At 38.7% G+C, this 18,134-nt stretch overlaps 1 protein-coding gene across 1 annotated transcript; it reads right to left on the bottom strand.

The window, feature by feature from the left end:
• Positions 1-6,942: 6,942 nt before the first annotated feature.
• LOC139720084 (uncharacterized) lies at positions 6,943-17,472 on the bottom strand. The gene is made up of 7 exons (XM_071631454.1): positions 17,458-17,472; positions 10,958-11,017; positions 10,667-10,726; positions 9,743-9,860; positions 8,050-8,153; positions 7,307-7,510; positions 6,943-6,972 (listed from the first exon to the last, which is right to left on the bottom strand). The coding sequence occupies exons 1-7, from the start codon at positions 17,470-17,472 to the stop codon at positions 6,943-6,945; spliced, it is 591 nt and encodes a 196-aa protein (XP_071487555.1).
• Positions 17,473-18,134: the final 662 nt, after the last annotated feature.

Here is an 18,134-nt window from a genome sequence, read left to right as displayed (position 1 = left end):
TGACAAAATCGTCATATAAACAATGTTCTTCAAGGACGGCAGCCGATATTGGAAGATACCGGCAGTGACAATCATTGATTTAACAAGCCCCAGATATGCCAAATTAAACTAACGATGACGATATGACATGAGAAGACGGTACGGGACGCGTTCATTTTATTTGACAAGCAGACGAAAAAAAGATGTATCATAAGGTCTGCGCTTATTAATTATCATATCATGGCTGAAAGCCAACTATTATTGTACAGTGTTGTAAATACCTGAGATGTAAAATATAGAGACAATAAAAGTGACGAAGAGACTTTTTAACAGCAGCCATGTCGTTCTTCGCTCATTTCATATTGCAAGTACTGTAGCAGACTCTTTTCAGTTTGTCCAGATTGATACATGTAAAGGCAGAAAGCAGACATGCCTAACAACATTTAGCATACACAACCTTGTTTTGCAATTATTGTTATCATAAGATTCTCAGCTGAATTGCATTTCGTGGTTGTGACCAATAGTTGTGTTTCATACAACCGTATTCACTTTCAATTTCTATAACTATTTGCTAATCTTGTATTTGAGTTTGATAAAACTTGTACTCTTCTGTTTTTTATGATACTTTGTTTATCTATTTGAAAATCGAGGGGAGTTTCATTTTATGGTGGCATTTACGTTACTCAAACATAATTCCGACTAATTGACAAATTGCTCTACATTGCAACTGATTTGTCAATCAGTTGCAATAAAAACATCTCGACGGAAGAATTTCATGAATCAGAATAGTCAAACACAATTGATTATTATTGCTTGAAGAAAGATGCCTTCAGCATCCATAGACTATAAGGGGGTGGAAAATTCAGCAAGTTGGTAATATTTCGTTTCATCTATTCATGCCATTCATTCACACAAGCGGAAGGCAGTTAGAATATCGATTTGACGTATAGGGCAATGCTGATGGCGCTAACAGGCAGTGCCGTGGACTGGCAATAGAATATTGTTACCTTTCATGGGCGTCACCAGGGGGGGTGCGTTGGGTGCGAACGCACCCCCCTTCAGATCCTTAAAAAAAAAAAAAAAAAATCAGTCTGCGAGCGACCTCAACGCCGGATGCTAGATGATTACTCTTTTCTATTTTTTTCTTTATATTTTGCACCAGGGACACACGCACACACACACACACACACACACACACACACACACACACACACACACACACACACACACACACACACACACACACACACACACACACACACACAAACACAAATCAATTCGAACCCCTGGTTCTGGCAGCACTGATTTTATACATATCTATTAGTATTCTACAGTGTTTACTATTTATCGACCGTACTGTACATCCGTACGATACGGAGATACGTGTGCTACTTAGGGTCTATGTACGTTACTTCTGACCAATCCATTGCCAGCCCAAGAGCGAGCCCTAGCCTCACTAAAAAAAGATGAAAAAAATGGAGTGGCAAGCGTATCATTTTGCCCACCCCCCTCCATAATTCCAGAGACGAGAAGATTTTCTTATCTCTTTTTTTGACAGAAAAACAAAAAGTTACCCCCATAAAAATATTGGAGGGGCAAGCATATTTAAATTTTGACCCCCCCCCCATAATTAATAATTCCCGAAATGAGAAGATTTTCTTGCTTTTGAAAGAAAACAAAAATGTTGCCCCCATAGAAATGTTGGAAGGCAAGCGTACCATTTGCCCCACCCCACATAATCATAATTCCCGCGATGAAAAGATTTTCTTGTTTTTTTGTTAGAATTCAAGAAATCTGTCCAATTATTTCACCCAAAAGCAGTGGCGTAACTACGGGGGGAGGGGGGGGGGGGGGTAGGGGTGCGCCCCCTCCCAATCCGCTGGTAAAAAAAAAAGACTTACCGAAATAGTAATTCAAGTGTTAGTAAACTGCTTTTGAATGAAAGGGTGATCAAGAAATAAGATATTTTTCTATGATTTCTTTTAACCATAATTAGATAGGTATAGATACAGTGTGAAACATTGTTTAAAAACCCCGGACCCGATAAAAGATTGTGATTCAGCGTGATTCCTGGTTGGCATTCTGCATATAAGCAGGATGTGCGCAGTGTACTCGGTACATCCGAACGAAGAGTCGCTACAATGTTGCGCAATGTGATGTAGAATGTACACCTTTGTACCTTACGCTTCGTTATATCAAAGCTAGATCATTGATTTTGCAGTGTTGCTTTACATACTAGTCTATGTAAAAATGTCTTGCATTGCCAATGAAAAGACTTGACCTGGGCTAATTCCTAACTTTTCCATGTACATTATAATACACACACACAAACAAACACGCACAATTAGTTTAGGGGATGCTCTAAAGTGCAGATTTTGGACATCCTTTCCCCGCTTGGTCACTTCGACGCCACCTCGCTGGTCATACCTCCCCCAGTCATGAACATAAACCCACACCCTTGACTACCAGTGGCGGATCCAGGGAGAGGGGCGCACCGGGCGTCCCCCCCCCCCTTTAATTTCCAAAGCGAAAAAAAATATAGCTTCAAACGGCAGTTTTTGGACAGTAAAATGTCAAAATTTTCAAGCTCGCTCGCTCCTCTCGCTCGCATTTAGTCGTAATGCCATTCTCCTGAAGTTGCTGCCAGTAATTTCCGGCAGTTGCGCCTGGTGCGCCCACTTAATTTCCAAAGCAAAAAATATATAGCTACAAACGGCAATTTGGGGACTGTAAAATGTCAAAATTTTCAAGCTCGCTCGCTCCGTTCGCTAGCATTTAATCTTTATGCCATTCTTCTGATGTTGCTGCCAGTAATTGCCTGCAGTTGCGCCCGGTGCCCCTCCCCCCTTAATTTCCAAAGCGAAAAAATATTGCTAAGAAAAGAACGGCAGTTTTTGGACTGTAAAATGTAATATTTTCAAGCTCGCTCGTCCCGCTCGCTCGAATGTAATCATTACTAGTATGCTCTCCTGATATTGCTGCCAGTATTTGCCAGGAGTTGCGCCCGATGCGCCCCCTTAAATTCTAAATCGAAGAAATATAGCTACAAACGGCAGTTTTGTTTGTTTTTTACTGTAAAATGTCAAAATTTTCAAGCTCGCTCGCTCGCTCGCATTTAATTGTTATGCAATTCTCCTGATGTTGCTGCCAGAAATTGCCGGCAGTTGCGCCCGGTGCGCCCACCTCCTTTATTTCCAAAGCGAAAAAATATGGCTCCAAATGGCAGTTTTGGGACTGTAAAATATCAAAATTTTTAAGCTCGCTCTCTTCGCTCGCTCGCATTTATTGTTATGCCATTCACCTGATGTTGCTGCCAGATATTGCCAGCAGTAAGTTGCGCGCGATGCGCCCCCTTAATTTCCAAAGCAAAAAAATACGGCTACAAACGGCAGTTTTTGGACTGTAAAAATGTCAAAAATTTCAAGCTCGCTCGCTCGCTCGCTCGCATTTAATTATTGTTATGCAATTCTTCTGATGTTATTGCCACTAATTACCGGCAGTTGCGCTCGTTGCGCCCCCACCCCTCCTTTATCTCCAAAGCGAAAAAATACGGCTCTAAATGGCAGTGTTTGGACTGTAAAATATCAAAATTTTTAAGCTCGCTCTTTTCGCTCGCTCGCATTTAATTGTTATGCAATTCTCCTGATGTTGCTGCCAGTAATTACCGGCAGTTGCGCCCGGTGCGCCCCTACCCCTCCTTTATTTCCAAAGCGAAAAAATATGGCTCCAAATGGCAGTTTTTGGACTGTAAAATGACAAAATTTCCAAGCTCGCTCTCTTTGCTCGCTCGCATTTAATTATTATGCCATTTACCTGATGTTGCTACCAGTAATTACCAGCAGTTGCGCCCGGTGCGCCCCCCTTAATTTACAAAGCAAAAGAATATGGCTACAAACGGCAGTTTTTGGACTGTAAAATGTCAAAATTTTCAAGCTCGCTCGCTCCGCTCGCTCGCATGTGGTCGTTATGCCGTTCCCCTGATATCGCTGGAAGTAATTTGTTGTTTCACACCGTCATTCTATAATCCATTTATAAGGGGTACAACCCTCTCCGGCACTTCCACACCCTCACCCCCCCCCCCACCCTTGCTCGCTCCCTCGCATATTACCCCCCCCCCCCCCCCCCCCCCCAAGATGAAATCCTAGCTACCGGTGCGCCGGTTTCCCTAAAAAAAACTGTAAGGGATTGAGAGCTTCCTATATTCCAAATGTCTGTCCAAAAAAATCGTAAACATTTAGTGTCAAAACGCACCCCCCTTGAAAAAAAGCTGGTGACGCCCCTGCCTTTCTAGTATAATATCTAGCAATAACAGAAGTCATTGAATGAATGAATGCGACAGACGAGTAACTTACTTGTTCGTGTGCGTTTGCATTTATTTAGCTGACAAAGTGACGAATCAATCCAGTATAAGATTTGCATAGTAAAAGCAACAACTGCAAGAATATTGACTGGCATACACAAAATTATTTTCATTAAAAAACTGCGGCATAATAACGACATACACATGAATATGTGTTTTCTTCATTGTACAAACTAAAATAAGCTGACCTTGCTGTTTACCACACGATTGGACGGAATAAAACTTGAAGACAAAAATACCAAAAGCAATAAAAACAGAAACATTTTACACATGAAGCATTGTCAACACATCCATATACACGTATGATTTCTACATGCATATGGTAGATGTCATTTTCATTTTCCCTGAAATACAGGCGACATAACGAATGGACGATAGTGCTTTAAGTATACAAATTGGTAAAACTATGAAATAAACTTTGTGCATCAATGAAGTTATCAGCATTGTGTCAATAGACCTATATACAGTGTCCGATATTCCTTAGTGTAAATGCAGTAATTGCAGCACGGTTGAAACATAGTTTGGTGTTTACTGCAAACGTCAAGGGAAAGAAATCCGGGGGAAGAATGGGATCTTTCCCGAAAAAAAAAACCCCAGAAACCTGTAACTGCGTTCACCAATTACATTCATTGATATCCTTACGCTCGTTTTGTGTAACATCATTTCCACTTGATTTCCCTGACAAAGCCACGGTCAAAATCATGTCGGGCAAATTTTGGCAAAATTCTGTTCTAAAATTTAAGTCGAAAATATAATTTGTATGGAGACTTTGCACAAGTCCTTTGATATATCCCCGATTACCACGGTTTCATAAATTTCAGAGAGAATGTGCATAATAATGTATCCAAGGTTACCAGTATTTGGCAAGCAATTTGCTGTTCATTCAAACCAAATTATCAACACACACAGTTTCTTGATACACTAATTCGTTGTCTGGTTTAGGCATTGCAGCAACATAAGTTACTAATGGCACGAAAACACACAGTGAGAAAGAAGAAGAAGAAGAAGACAAAAAGGTTTTTCCTGTCACATACTGTAGGGTGAATGAATGACATGCAGTACGAAAAAAAAAACTTAGATTGTGCTACCCTGTTAAAACCCTCACGCCACAGCGATTGAAATTACGTGTATTCATACAAGTGCGCTGAATTATGGTTATTCATTGTTGTCACAACAATCGTTACTATAGGCACTATAAGCATTACGCAACGAATAACACTTGAATTAGAATTACGGCGACTAAAATTTAGACACATTCCGTCTTTATTCATTCCACTATCTTCCTGAAGGATTCATTCTCAGCCCACCTTACTCCTCTTCCAACACTCGAACAAAATAGGAGAGAAATGTACGTGATAAGTGATTATTTATCATGATAATCATCTCCATATTCATTGGTAGGAATAGGTATATTTTGATATTCTACCAGCAAGCGTCGACCCCGTTGACCACGTAAAGTGGGCCAGCTCACGATTAACCGAAGTGAAATGATTGTCAAAATGTATAAAACAGAACTTTTCAGTAACTCTAAATAACAATATTCCAATTGTTCTCGATGATTATGACTTAGTCTAACCTTCGTGCTGGCAGAAGTAATGCTAAGCAAGTAACAAGTGAAAGCCAGGCTTTATGCTCTCAACATTCATCACGTTCTTAAAGAAATGATCATCTGAAACGATGCACTCGAGCGACCCCGAATTTTTGAGCAGCGCACTAGCAAGACTATCCGTATCAAACGAGCATTGGATAAGATAACCAATAGCAGGTTAAGCAAAGGCAAAATGTTAATATTATGATGTTAGCACACATTATCGTTTGGTCTTCCACTTTAAAAACGAGGTGATAATTTTCGCAAAGAAGTATCAGCGTTATCACTTTGGAATAAACATTATCTTGGTATGTGAACATGCAGCTATAGCGTCACATTACTCCCAGACTGCGTCAAGAGTAGTTCGTTGTAATCTTAAGTTTAAAAACACGAAATCACCATCAGTGCGCGCCCAACCTGGTATCATACTATCGAAATGAAGAACATAAAGACATTGAATATGCAAAACCCAATTAAGATCTTTGAAATGAAGATCAAAGCTCGGATGAATACTGGACACACATGTAGTGTGAGCCTCCTGCAATAAGTGTTAACTTATTTCACACAGCGACAGTCAGGCAGCTTCTGCAGGAATACACGTTGACCCCGAAGTTGATTTCCAGTCTCGCTGACAATAACTCGTGGAAACATCACCATAATACTAGTATTACGCTTACAAATTTTATGCCACCGGACAAACTTTGTTCGGTGATTCGATCGCTGCAGCATGCCGTTTGCCGAAACATCTAGTAGAGAATGAGGAAGCCAACTTTGTGCAACGTGAGAACATCACATTGTCTGGATTTCGTGAGCCAACGAAGGGCTCATCTCGGAATTTCCAACTGGTTCTCCAGAGTCTATGACGTCACCGCCATCATCGTCATCGCCATGCATTTTCCACGAGTTCATCGAACTTTCCATAGGAGAGCAAACTCTCGTCAACCATGTCCATTTGCTCGGGTAATGTTAATTATCTTCATTTAAATCAGTTTACTCAGTGAGGAGCGGTTAGTTGTCATGAGGCGTAATGCTGATTCTGGTGACCCTGTGATGGTTGGAAGAATGAAAGGTGGAAACAAGAGGTAAATCAAAAACAATAGTAGAAACAGCAAAGATAATAATAAATATTCAAAGAAGCAATTATCGACAAGTTTAATTTGTAAAGAACACAAAAGGATATCATACGATGATGTGATGATAATCACATCATTAACAGTAGCTGTGCTAGTGCTTGTATTGATAATACGATAATTATAATGATGACAAATATGATAGCGATGGTGCACGATATCAGAGTAAATTATCGAAAAGGAATAAAATAAGATCAAATTAACCGATAGTATCTAATGGGATCGTCGACAATATCGACAAAAACTTACCACGATCACAACTCTGAACTGGCCCTCGATACCGCTGCCCGACGAGCGTAACGATCGCGTGCTGTAGAGCGATCGCGTGTCGTCGATCCCACTGAACTTCTTATGGACGGACACAAATCGGTTGGGATTGTGAAGACATTCAAACTTCATGTAGTTGTTATCGACCAGGTGATACTTGAATCGACATTGGGGATCACCTTTTCCCTGCAAATTGAATAAAAAATATAGATCGCATATTACATTTTGAACGTTGCATTTGTTTTGTTTTGTTTGTTTTTATGACTGAGCACAGCTCAAAAGAATTCCCGTGGCTGTTCATAAAGTTAAGCACAACTTCACGAACGACTTAAATATGACAAGCCAAGTGGATTTCCTAATCATTATTACATAATTTCAATAGCTAAATTTGAAATTTTCGAATGATAATGATTATTCTTACATCTTAACATACGTTTTTAGTTGAAAGTGTATTTTTGCTCCAATGTAGATGAAATGTTGACATGCAGTCGTACGTTGTTAAAATGTAAGGGGGGAAATGGGCACACATTATTGGTATTTCATATTCCAGTCGCTCGTAAAGTCACACGTAACTTCACCAACAGGTTTATGAAACAGGACCCTGGTATACTTCAAATGATTGTATTTGAATATGTGTAATAGGATGACGTTATCATTTTCCAGGATGAAATACAACAAGGATGCGTTGCCTTGGTGATGGTCGGAAGAGTGGTGTCTATACTCACGTTGGCGTAAAGGATGCCGTTTCTCAGCGTCAGGAAGTGGGACGTATTGAGGAGACATCGAAGTATGATGATATCCTCTCCTTCTCTCTTCACAACGAATTGAGCTGTGTATACGAGCAGAGAGATGACACAAAATCACGTCATTGATCAGAGGAATAACAAGCAGCAATTATAGTGTGCTGTTATATATGCAAAGTGTGCAGTCATCTTATTATGTATACAGTGTACACACATTTTGATACACTGCATTCTTTAACTGCATTATTAATTTAACAGTTCGTTTTGCTCTCGTTTTTTATTGTGTGCACATGTAATGTAATGTATATCAACGCAGGGCTCTCTTGTAAAGCAGGCCTTTGTGGCTCTGAATGGGACTGCCCTGCTTTTAAAGAAGATTTGATAAGCAAATAAATAAATAGATAAATAAACAAATAAGATATAATACATAGTAAACTCTAAAATGAAACGATTAATCAACGTTTTTATATACTGTCATCTTTTAATGAATATGTTAAGTTTAACACTTAAAATGTTGAATTTACCATTACTGAAATAGTGATTCAAATTTTGAGTGTTAAATCTAGCATTTAACAAAAGTTTCGAGAAGTGACAACATTAAAAATGTTGATTAACCATTTCGTTTTAGAGTGTATAATACATTATAGCCACAGCGAATCCACAAACATTTCGTTCAGTTAGTTGCTGACATAATATATGAAGAATCCGGCACATTTCATTCCGTTTTTAGAATGGAACAGAGTTCGTGTAAGAATAGTAAAAACGAGTTAGATGGCCTGCCCAGGCTTACAGCTCCGTTATGTTGCTAAGGGAGACTACTTCTACACAACAAACACACACCGTATCCATAGTAACACCACGCATACTATGCGACTTCGAAGAAGATACACGCACCTGATTTTGCTTTGCGCCAGTCTATTCTTTATTTTCACAAAAAGATGAAATTCTCTTGTTCAGCATGCTACACGTAGCACGAGCCAAATCTCTAAATGAGTAATATTATTTCATGAAATTCTTAAATTTTCTTATACCCTGCTGCTTTGTACTTCATAACATTTTGCACAGATTTCACTTTGATTTCTGCGGATTGACTCTGTCCATTCCTATTCTGTTGCCTCTGCAAAGGAGGTTAAGTTTTGGTCGGTGTTGATTTTTGTGCTTGCTGTTAGCATATATTTGAAAGAAAAAATGGACGAAAATTTCAGTTAAGATAAAAAAAAATGTACCAAGGAACAAATAAAAGTTATTGGTGGAGATGTGGATAACAATCTGGATCTAGGAATATCTTTATGTATTTTTTTTTTTTTTTTGCATATAGATATAGGGACAGTTTCAACGTTTTGACACGCAATCGTTATATAGGTTCAAAATAACCTCGTAACAATTTCTATGACACTAAAAATAAAATAAATCCGTATAATAAGTATATTCTGGATGGTGGTGGCCCGAACTGTTGCAATTTTAGGAGGGGGGGGGGTGTCGTGAAACAGGTCTCGTGAATAACTGCTCATATATCATACTTGCAACAACAATTGGAGAAACGAGCTTCGTTGGTGAAGGTGTGTACTCTCTCAGCACTTTTTTGTGCCAATCAATCTTTTTTTATGGGTTCAAAACAAATTAAATCGAAATTATGATTATAAACCAACATCTCTCTTTACTCAAAGGGGCCTACCTTGTTTGCCGTAGATGCCGTTAAAATCAATCTTCCCCGTAAGGGAGTTGACCCGGAGTAACCCGCCGGTAGCCCGAGATTCGAGCTGAACAATGTTACCCGTGTGGAGTTCACGGGCCTGCGATGTAGGTATATCCGGAATGCGGAGATAAAATAAAGGGGGGGGGGGGGAAGAGCGATGAAGAATGAAAATGATAGCAAGGTAGGTAGAAAAGATGAAAACAGAAGAAAATATGAGAGATGGAAGGAAAGATGAAATAACATAAATTTCTTATGACGAATTATGCGTCAAACGAATGGATTGTGCAAAATAGTTTTACTGTGAAACAGGAAAAATAACATCTTTGCACTTCACCCTTAGAGTACCAACATCTCACACTGCCACGGATTTTATGCACAAGTAGGTTATAGGATATCAAAGGTAGGGACAGAGTTAAAGAGAAGTATATGAATATCAACTAATCTGATATGATACTTCTTCACCTCACACCAATAGAACGCGGATTTTCTGTCCAAATACCTGATTTGATCATTGGTTTTCGAAACTAACTTATGATGCCACAAAAGTATGTATGACATCGCAATTGGAGACAATTACTATCATTAGCTCCCTCGTGGAGGCATTTTACAAGCATATAGGTATGGATGATGATAATAATAATGATATCGTTTGATAATGATATCAACACTGGCTGGCGCATTTCAATCGGAAGGCGTAATGAGGAGTGTGGTTTTCTCTATTAAGAGAAGGGGGCAGTTGATTGTATATTGGATATTTATTCAGAGTGATCAGGACCAAAAAAACAAAACAAAAAACACCAACATGTACTCATTAACTTGTTACGTAACAAAAAAATCAAATTCAACAATGATCGTACTATAGTTTTGAAAATTTTAAAGTGATAAGTGATTTTTGCAACTCACCACTACACCAACTCTGTGAAGTCCGTTGAATCCATTGTGGCTATGGTGAACGTAGGCCCTCTGAAAAAAAATAATATGCATAAGTTAACATTTACTCGATACAATTTGCGCAGAATATCCAAACTTGGTTCGACCAGAAGTACGTAGAAGTGAGTATAGATGCAAGCAAGATCGTTTCAAGATAGATATAACAATTGATTTTCGAACTTTTGACTATCATAATGATCAATTAGCCAAGCATTTTCTTGCTAGGCTTTTTGCCACTAGTTACTATGGTCTCAAATGTCGTACCTGCTCGAGTTTAGGTTTCATAGCTGCCGGGGCCCAGCCGTAGAGTGTATCCATCCAATGCTACAGACGGGAAAACAAAATGAATTTTATTTTAAGCATGAGTAAGACAACCTCAGCATTCAAAACATGGTATACTGTACAGTAACTATGACTCTTAGAATAGTTGCATGTTTTCTCTGATGATTTGCCGTTACAAAGTCAGCAGGCCTAAAAAACAAACAACAAACAAACAAAACTAAAAGTTTGAGAAAGCTTTGAGCTTTTAAAGTTTGAAATGGTTACTGTGCCTATTTGAATTTCACTAACGAGATTTTTGCTATTCATTGGGAAAATTAGTCATCATAATGTGGGGGTTGTTCAGCCAATCGAACGAAGAACCACGTTCATTTTGTCGAATAATGCGAAATTACAAAATGTCGCCTAAAGCATAAAGTTAACCAATTAACATCATAATTAACATCACCTCCAGGATTTTCTTTTTTTTTTCAAAAGGGAGTAAAATATCTTTTCTTTCTTTGCATTTTCTCTACACTCTTCAGAAAGAAGATGTTCATTTGTATATACCGATATTGTTAACTACATTAGATGCATTGCCGTGGAGGTGCAAGGAGGGATATTTAGGGGGCAAGTATTTGGAGTCATTGTTATACCTTAAAGTAAAAAAAAAAAAAAAATTGGGACACCAACACTCCACCACCAAGGGAGTCAGGACCTGCCCTAAAGTCCAATTCCACTGCATTTATGACGCATATAAATAATCAATTATAGTTATGGTTGCGAATTCGATTGCACTTTTCAGTGAATTTCACATGAAGGTCTAGAATGCATATAATTTTATCAAATCCAGTCGTATTCATTTGACGTCAATTGTTCTACTATTCTCAGTTTGATTTTGATCTAATATTGATTCAAATCCAACTTATAAATCGGGAGTGGAATTGCACTTTAAACCTTTAATATGGAACCAATGGATGAGGGAGTGTGTTTACGGACATTAAACTAAAGGTTCACTCTGAGGCAGTTTGAAATAAGAGTCGGCACCCGCACAAATTAAATGGAAATAAGTGCAACATGTTTCATATCGAGGCAAACATAGCTACGAACTTCACGCATTTTTTTTTCTCTGCAACTCCCCAAATAATCAATTGGTGAGAATGTATATGAAGATGCGAGAAAAGGTCACCAGGATGCAAACTACCGTCAGGACAACGCAACCAAAACCACAAGTTCCTTTGTCCCCATGACACACCTATTTCACACTGACCACATGTCTGTAAAGATTAACCAGTCCATAAGGGTCATAACTGAATCTGTATCCCGTGGTAATGTTTCACATGATCATGAACTACATAGTATAGTCTCCGCATTTGTTTCCCTCGGGTGATCTGTGCAAACAAGTGTTTTACTGCTTTACAAGAACATTGCAGACCTCACCACCCCTTCTATCATTGTCGTTGCAAACTTTGTGACTATTTTGAAGCGCTGTGAACTTTTTCCTTCTTTGATGTGCCATTACTTTGATAACGTTAATTTCCTTCATTTCTAACTGAAGTTTTTTTTTTCTTATTTACACTGGCTCTAATTTCTTTCGCCCTTCCCCCTAAAAGTGGACTTACCGGCTACTACAGCAGAGAAATGGACATATACAGAAATACCAGAAGAACCGTGTTCGCCCCCAACTCTGAGTTATGGTACTAGCTCGCATATGAAATTTCAATAATCTATATTACATTTTGTTAAAATTCGATATGACTACAGTGCATGTTCACTTTCTGTTACGCACACGCGTTACCGACAATGATACGCGTGACGTCATAAAATGTCATTGTTGCGTAATAAGCATCACACGTCCATCTCGGCTGAGATGAATGCCAAGGAGCTTAGAAAAGTAGAACGTTCTTAGAAGTTGAACCTGTCTTTACTATCTCATCCATCTATCCGCCCCCTCCTAAAATAGGGGGAGAGAACACACAGATACACACACACACACATACATACGTTAATACACAGATATCATCTCTACTCACTTCTAGTATTCGTCACAATATGTTAGCAGCAAATCCGCATTAACATGTTAATCATCTAACACACGAGATTTCATTTTTACATAAACACACAGAGTCGATACGACGTATTAGACTTCAATGTAAGTATACTTAAGCAATAAATAAAACCAAAAATTTCGCAACAAAAATTAATCTCTGATAGTTGATCCCTAATTGATGTAATGTAGTACATGTATTTAGTATTCTATAAACACCAATACCCATATTTTCCCAAACTCCCTGCATACGTATCTGATTAATGACTTGGCTTGAAATGGGATGCCTTTCACAAACTGGGAACTGCTCATGACTACAATGCGAAATATTCAGTTCTTTAGTTAAAAATAAAACCAAAGAGGATCTTTGCGGGTTTTTTTTTTTTTTTGAGGAGGGGGAAGGGGTACGTGTATGCACAATTACTGTATTCCTCTCCATTCATTTTCATATCACTATCACTATTTGTAATAGCCCAATATCCAGTTTGCGTTACTCATTGATCTTAAATTATAATTTTCTAGTAGAAACTTAAATTTTCTTTCTCTTCTAGACCCGCGCTCCTAAATAATGTTAGGCAGATGAGAAAAAAATCTGATAAATCAAACTATTACGGACTTATGTAAATGAAGGAACCAGTTAAGGAACGCACAAAGAAGATAAGAGGGTAGCCCATTTTCCAAGAAATCATTTCCCAAGAACCAATACAAAGGAAACTTGTTTAGTATCATGACATTGTGAAAACACAAAACCAGACTTCTATACCATCCCACATCAGAAAGACAAATTACGAATTGCCAAGATCTTCCAACAGAATGTCAGACAATTCGAAGGATCTTGAAAACGAAATAAAACGTAAGTTTTGAAGCGAACAGACAAACATTGAGTCAACAGGCCAAAGACTGCAGACTTGCGGAATCTCAGAAAGGAAACGACCGTCAGTATTGATAAGTTTTTAAAGGTTCGTTAAATGGTGGCAATGAATTTTCAAACACAAACCATTAAGCAAAGCGCAGACTCCTGCGGTTTGTTTGCGGTCGCATTCGTAGTCATGAACACCATTGCCTTGTATTAACCACCTCTCTTTCACATTGAAAGCCTCGATACATATGTGAAAGCAAAATCGATAACACATGGCTGTGTATGTCCACAGCGTAAAAACAACGGGTCTCGATGCACTCTGTGTATATAGTCACTAATTAACATAACAAAAGAAAACTTGCCAGGTGTTAGATGTCCATTTGCAAAAACAATGTTCCTTTTTTCGAAATATACGCGGGTTAGTGACAACAATCACCTGCTGAAAGTGATGACTAAAATATTTAAATGAAAGGACACTTACTGACGATTCCATCAAGAAAATGTGCAGCGTTTTACTTCATGCATTTACTGCACGCGGTGAAGCGATTGAAGGTGGGTGGAAAACAATAAGCGGGTGAAAATGATGGAAAATGGAAATAAAGAAAGTGAATCAAAATAGTTGATTGACTGGTTTACTGATGTATTCAATATCTGCGCATTCTCCCCTATCTGAAAGATTGCTCGGAAATTTGTCAAAAATTTGACCTATCCTTTGCCCGTTCATGGTAACAACTAATTCATGGGACTGAAACTGAAGGCGCTCATACCTCCTGTCTGGAGGTATGAGCTAACGGGCTGGTTCATTGCTTAATGACTTTTTGAGGAATGGGGGCAACCATGACATTGAATACATCCATAAACCTTTCTGTAATAGGCGTGAGCTGAAGGTGCATGAATCAAAAAAATGAAACAATTTGTAAACATTTAGGACACAAAACTGGTTTGTCGCGGAGGGTCTGATTCATGCCTAAAAGTGAAAGATGAAAAAACAAAAACAAAAATGTTGCAATCTCAAATTTTTCGCTTTGGGTGAAAATCATTCACTCGTTCACTGAGCTACAACAAACACTGCAAGCGGTTTTAAGTGTAAAAAGCCCTCTAAGGGCTTTTTACACTTGTGTTTCTTAACCCCGGACTTTCTCTGACCCAGGACTATCGTTAGTCCCGTACCAATTTTTTCAGCTTTTTGCACTCGCAAATTAGTCCCGTACTATCTCTTGTCCGGGGCTAAGGAGAAAACTGACCTTTTTACACTCTTATTTCTTAGCCCCGGACTTTCCAAACCACATGAATATTCATAATTACGCTGTGTACTGTACACGTACACGCACGCACCGGCAGCACTTGATTACCTCGTTTCTGATTGGTCAGTGAGGGTCGGACTTCGTCTCCGTCGCTTAGCCCAGGACTATTTTTTCGTTCTGTTTACACTCACTTGCTTGGCACCGCAATTGCGGTGCTAACCCCTGCTATTTTGCAGGACCAGATAGTACCGTACTATCGGTGGGGCTAGCCCACTTTGGCAAAAACGAGTGTAAACAGAAAATGGGCTAAGGATAGTCCCGTACCAACGGTGGGGCTAAGGCCCCCCCCCCCCCCCCCCCCCTTAGCCCCACTATTGGTCCGGGGCTAAGCAAAAATTTACAAGTGTAAAAAGCCCTTAAGATGATTTCAGATTTTGTTGCATACATTTTGCACTTTATTTACAAATATCTCTTACAGAAGACTTTGACGTTACACTTTACAGGTTGCATGGTACGGGTGAAGAGAAATGATGAAAATAAACATTGCATGGTGAAGAAAAAGTACAATAAAGAGTAAGCTAATTGGGTGAAAATTGTTATGGGATAGTGGAATGGATTGAAAGTAACCGAGACGATTCAGAAGTCACAAAATGTATACATACGACGTCTTTCAGTGGTAAACAATTCGAATAAAACAATATGCATATTAAAGATATGAGAAATAAAAAATGAAATAACATGATAGATGAACTTGTATATAAACTGTAGGAAATATTATCGTCAGCCCTATAACTATAAACAAGGCCGAAAAGTTACACCACAGAGATTTGCTGTGCACACTTGCAAATACAGAGTTTAGATGCGAAAACCGATATATTCCTTTCTATCAACTTGAGGTATTTGAGAATGAGGTTAAACAGAGAAAACAATTATCATGTATAGGGGCCTATGCGATAATTTGGATAATATCTTCAAAAATAATTACATCTTGTATTGGTATCATTGAAAGGATTTGAATTTCCTCTTTGTTTATGATGACCTTATATACATGTACTTAAAAAAAATTAAACTGACGTTTATCTTTTTATGCATTCAAATTCGTCAAAATATTCTATTACTAATTTCTCAGGATCCAGGTAAACCTTCAAAGAACTGAATATGACTGAGAGATACAGGCAAAATCAATGAGCTATAAGTACTAGTGACAGAGATTTTTACTTTCGTGTTGGCCAGCATGGTTTATTATGAAATATTGTGGATTTGCAGTGCACTTAATAAATCTCTCAAAATTCTAAATGCCAATATTTCACCATTTTTTGTTATTTGCATATCATTACATCATGCAATGATTATGATTGCATAATTTGCGTTGAATGATATCAGCGCCATTTTCTCAAGATGTCAGGTTCTTTCCGAGGATATGGAAAGAGAATCTCCTCAACTTTACCCGAAACTAAAACTTGCCGTATCAACCTGAGGAACCTATAACATGTATAATCTGCGTTGGGATTTAAAGTAAAGACAGTCTGCAGAGACTCAAATTCGTTTCAAGCATTCGTTTTGTTTGACTTTCTGCTCGTTGTATTTTGCTTGATCTCATTGACTTGCTGAGAGATTAAATTTACACAGCGACTGTTGAGTGTTATACAAGAGACCACTCCGGGCGAATGCATTGCACAGTATTGTACAGACTAAAGGCAACTTGGTTTGGAAAGGCTTTTGGATGGGCAAAATACACAACACAACTTGGGGCCTCCAAAGGCTAACATACAGCGTCCGTGTGTGCACGATTATAACACAACTGTATATTTTGAATGTTTGTGATAGTTGAAGTATTGGAGATGAAAATCAATTATTCGCCGACAACACATTCACTAATGATTCCATAACTGCAATGTTTGAGAATAACATCAGGTATTAACCGCTTACACCCTCATTACACTCAAGTTTGGATGTTGCTTCACTTTGTAGCCTACTTAATTCTCATTATGATCTCCGATATCCTATCATAATAATGGTGATATGTATCTTGCTCGGCAAACAAATGCTTGAAATTAAGTGGACAGGATCAGAGTACAAGCATATGATCTATTGGACTATAGATACGAGTCCAAATTGATGTGTAGGCTCTACGCAGATTCGAAATGCAAAGACTGCAAATGATTATATTAGGTGATGGCGATATGTGACGAAATGGTTAATATGCAACACAGCACTCTCTTTGCCGTATGGATTTTTTCTTTTAAATTAGGGATACGTTTGCATACAGAGGACTTTATTTTTTTAGAAAACATGCAAAATATTGAGGAATGCTCCTATCAGACGAAAAAAGAGAGAAAACTACACTTGTTCTTACCTGCAATTCCGCCATAACATTGAAATTTGGGTATAGAATATCCGCCAAGTTTGATAACTTCGATAGTGTATGGTACTCAGAGAGAAAGCTGAGACACCCCCAACTGAGACTCTCAACTCGTTTCTAGGCAAGTCTGCTGTCTGAACAACGTGCGTGTGAAGGGCCAAACCTTTCTTTGTACCTAATACCCTAAATCCCTAAAGGCACAAAAGGGCAGAGTGCACGGGGGTTCGACTTTATGGAGTCCAAATAAAAGGAATAAAATCGAATCGGTATTGCATGGCGTTATCTGTTGGGTGTTTGATTTGCATAACAAGGCAAGCTTTAAGGCGTAATCCTGTTGTGGGCGAGAGGTTGTAAAGAATGACACGATGGATTCACACAAAGGTGTTTTGGAATCAGATACTGGTAGTCACTGAAAACATATACCTGACGCGTTGATACTCACCGCTGCCTTTTTGCCGCTCAATGTTGTAAAGTTGCTAGAACATGAGACAAGACCGTCCTGTCTAACCAGTTCAGTTGTTAAATTTGGCGATAAAAGCACTACAAGTGTGACAAGTCTTCAATCCCGTATGCACGCACATGTAGATAATAAGGATGGTTAGATAAACTTGGTTCGCTCATAGGTCAGAAGCTGCACTTTGTTGAGACACCGGGCGAAATTCGCCATTGTT

Source organism: Diadema antillarum, unplaced genomic scaffold (genome assembly GCF_040938485.1).
Source record: "Diadema antillarum isolate AM-2024a unplaced genomic scaffold, OU_Dant_1.0 scf00000120, whole genome shotgun sequence".
NCBI classification, from domain to species: domain Eukaryota; kingdom Metazoa; phylum Echinodermata; class Echinoidea; order Diadematoida; family Diadematidae; genus Diadema; species Diadema antillarum.
Note: the sequence above shows the minus strand (reverse complement) of the source record. Positions and strands in the feature narration are given on the sequence as shown.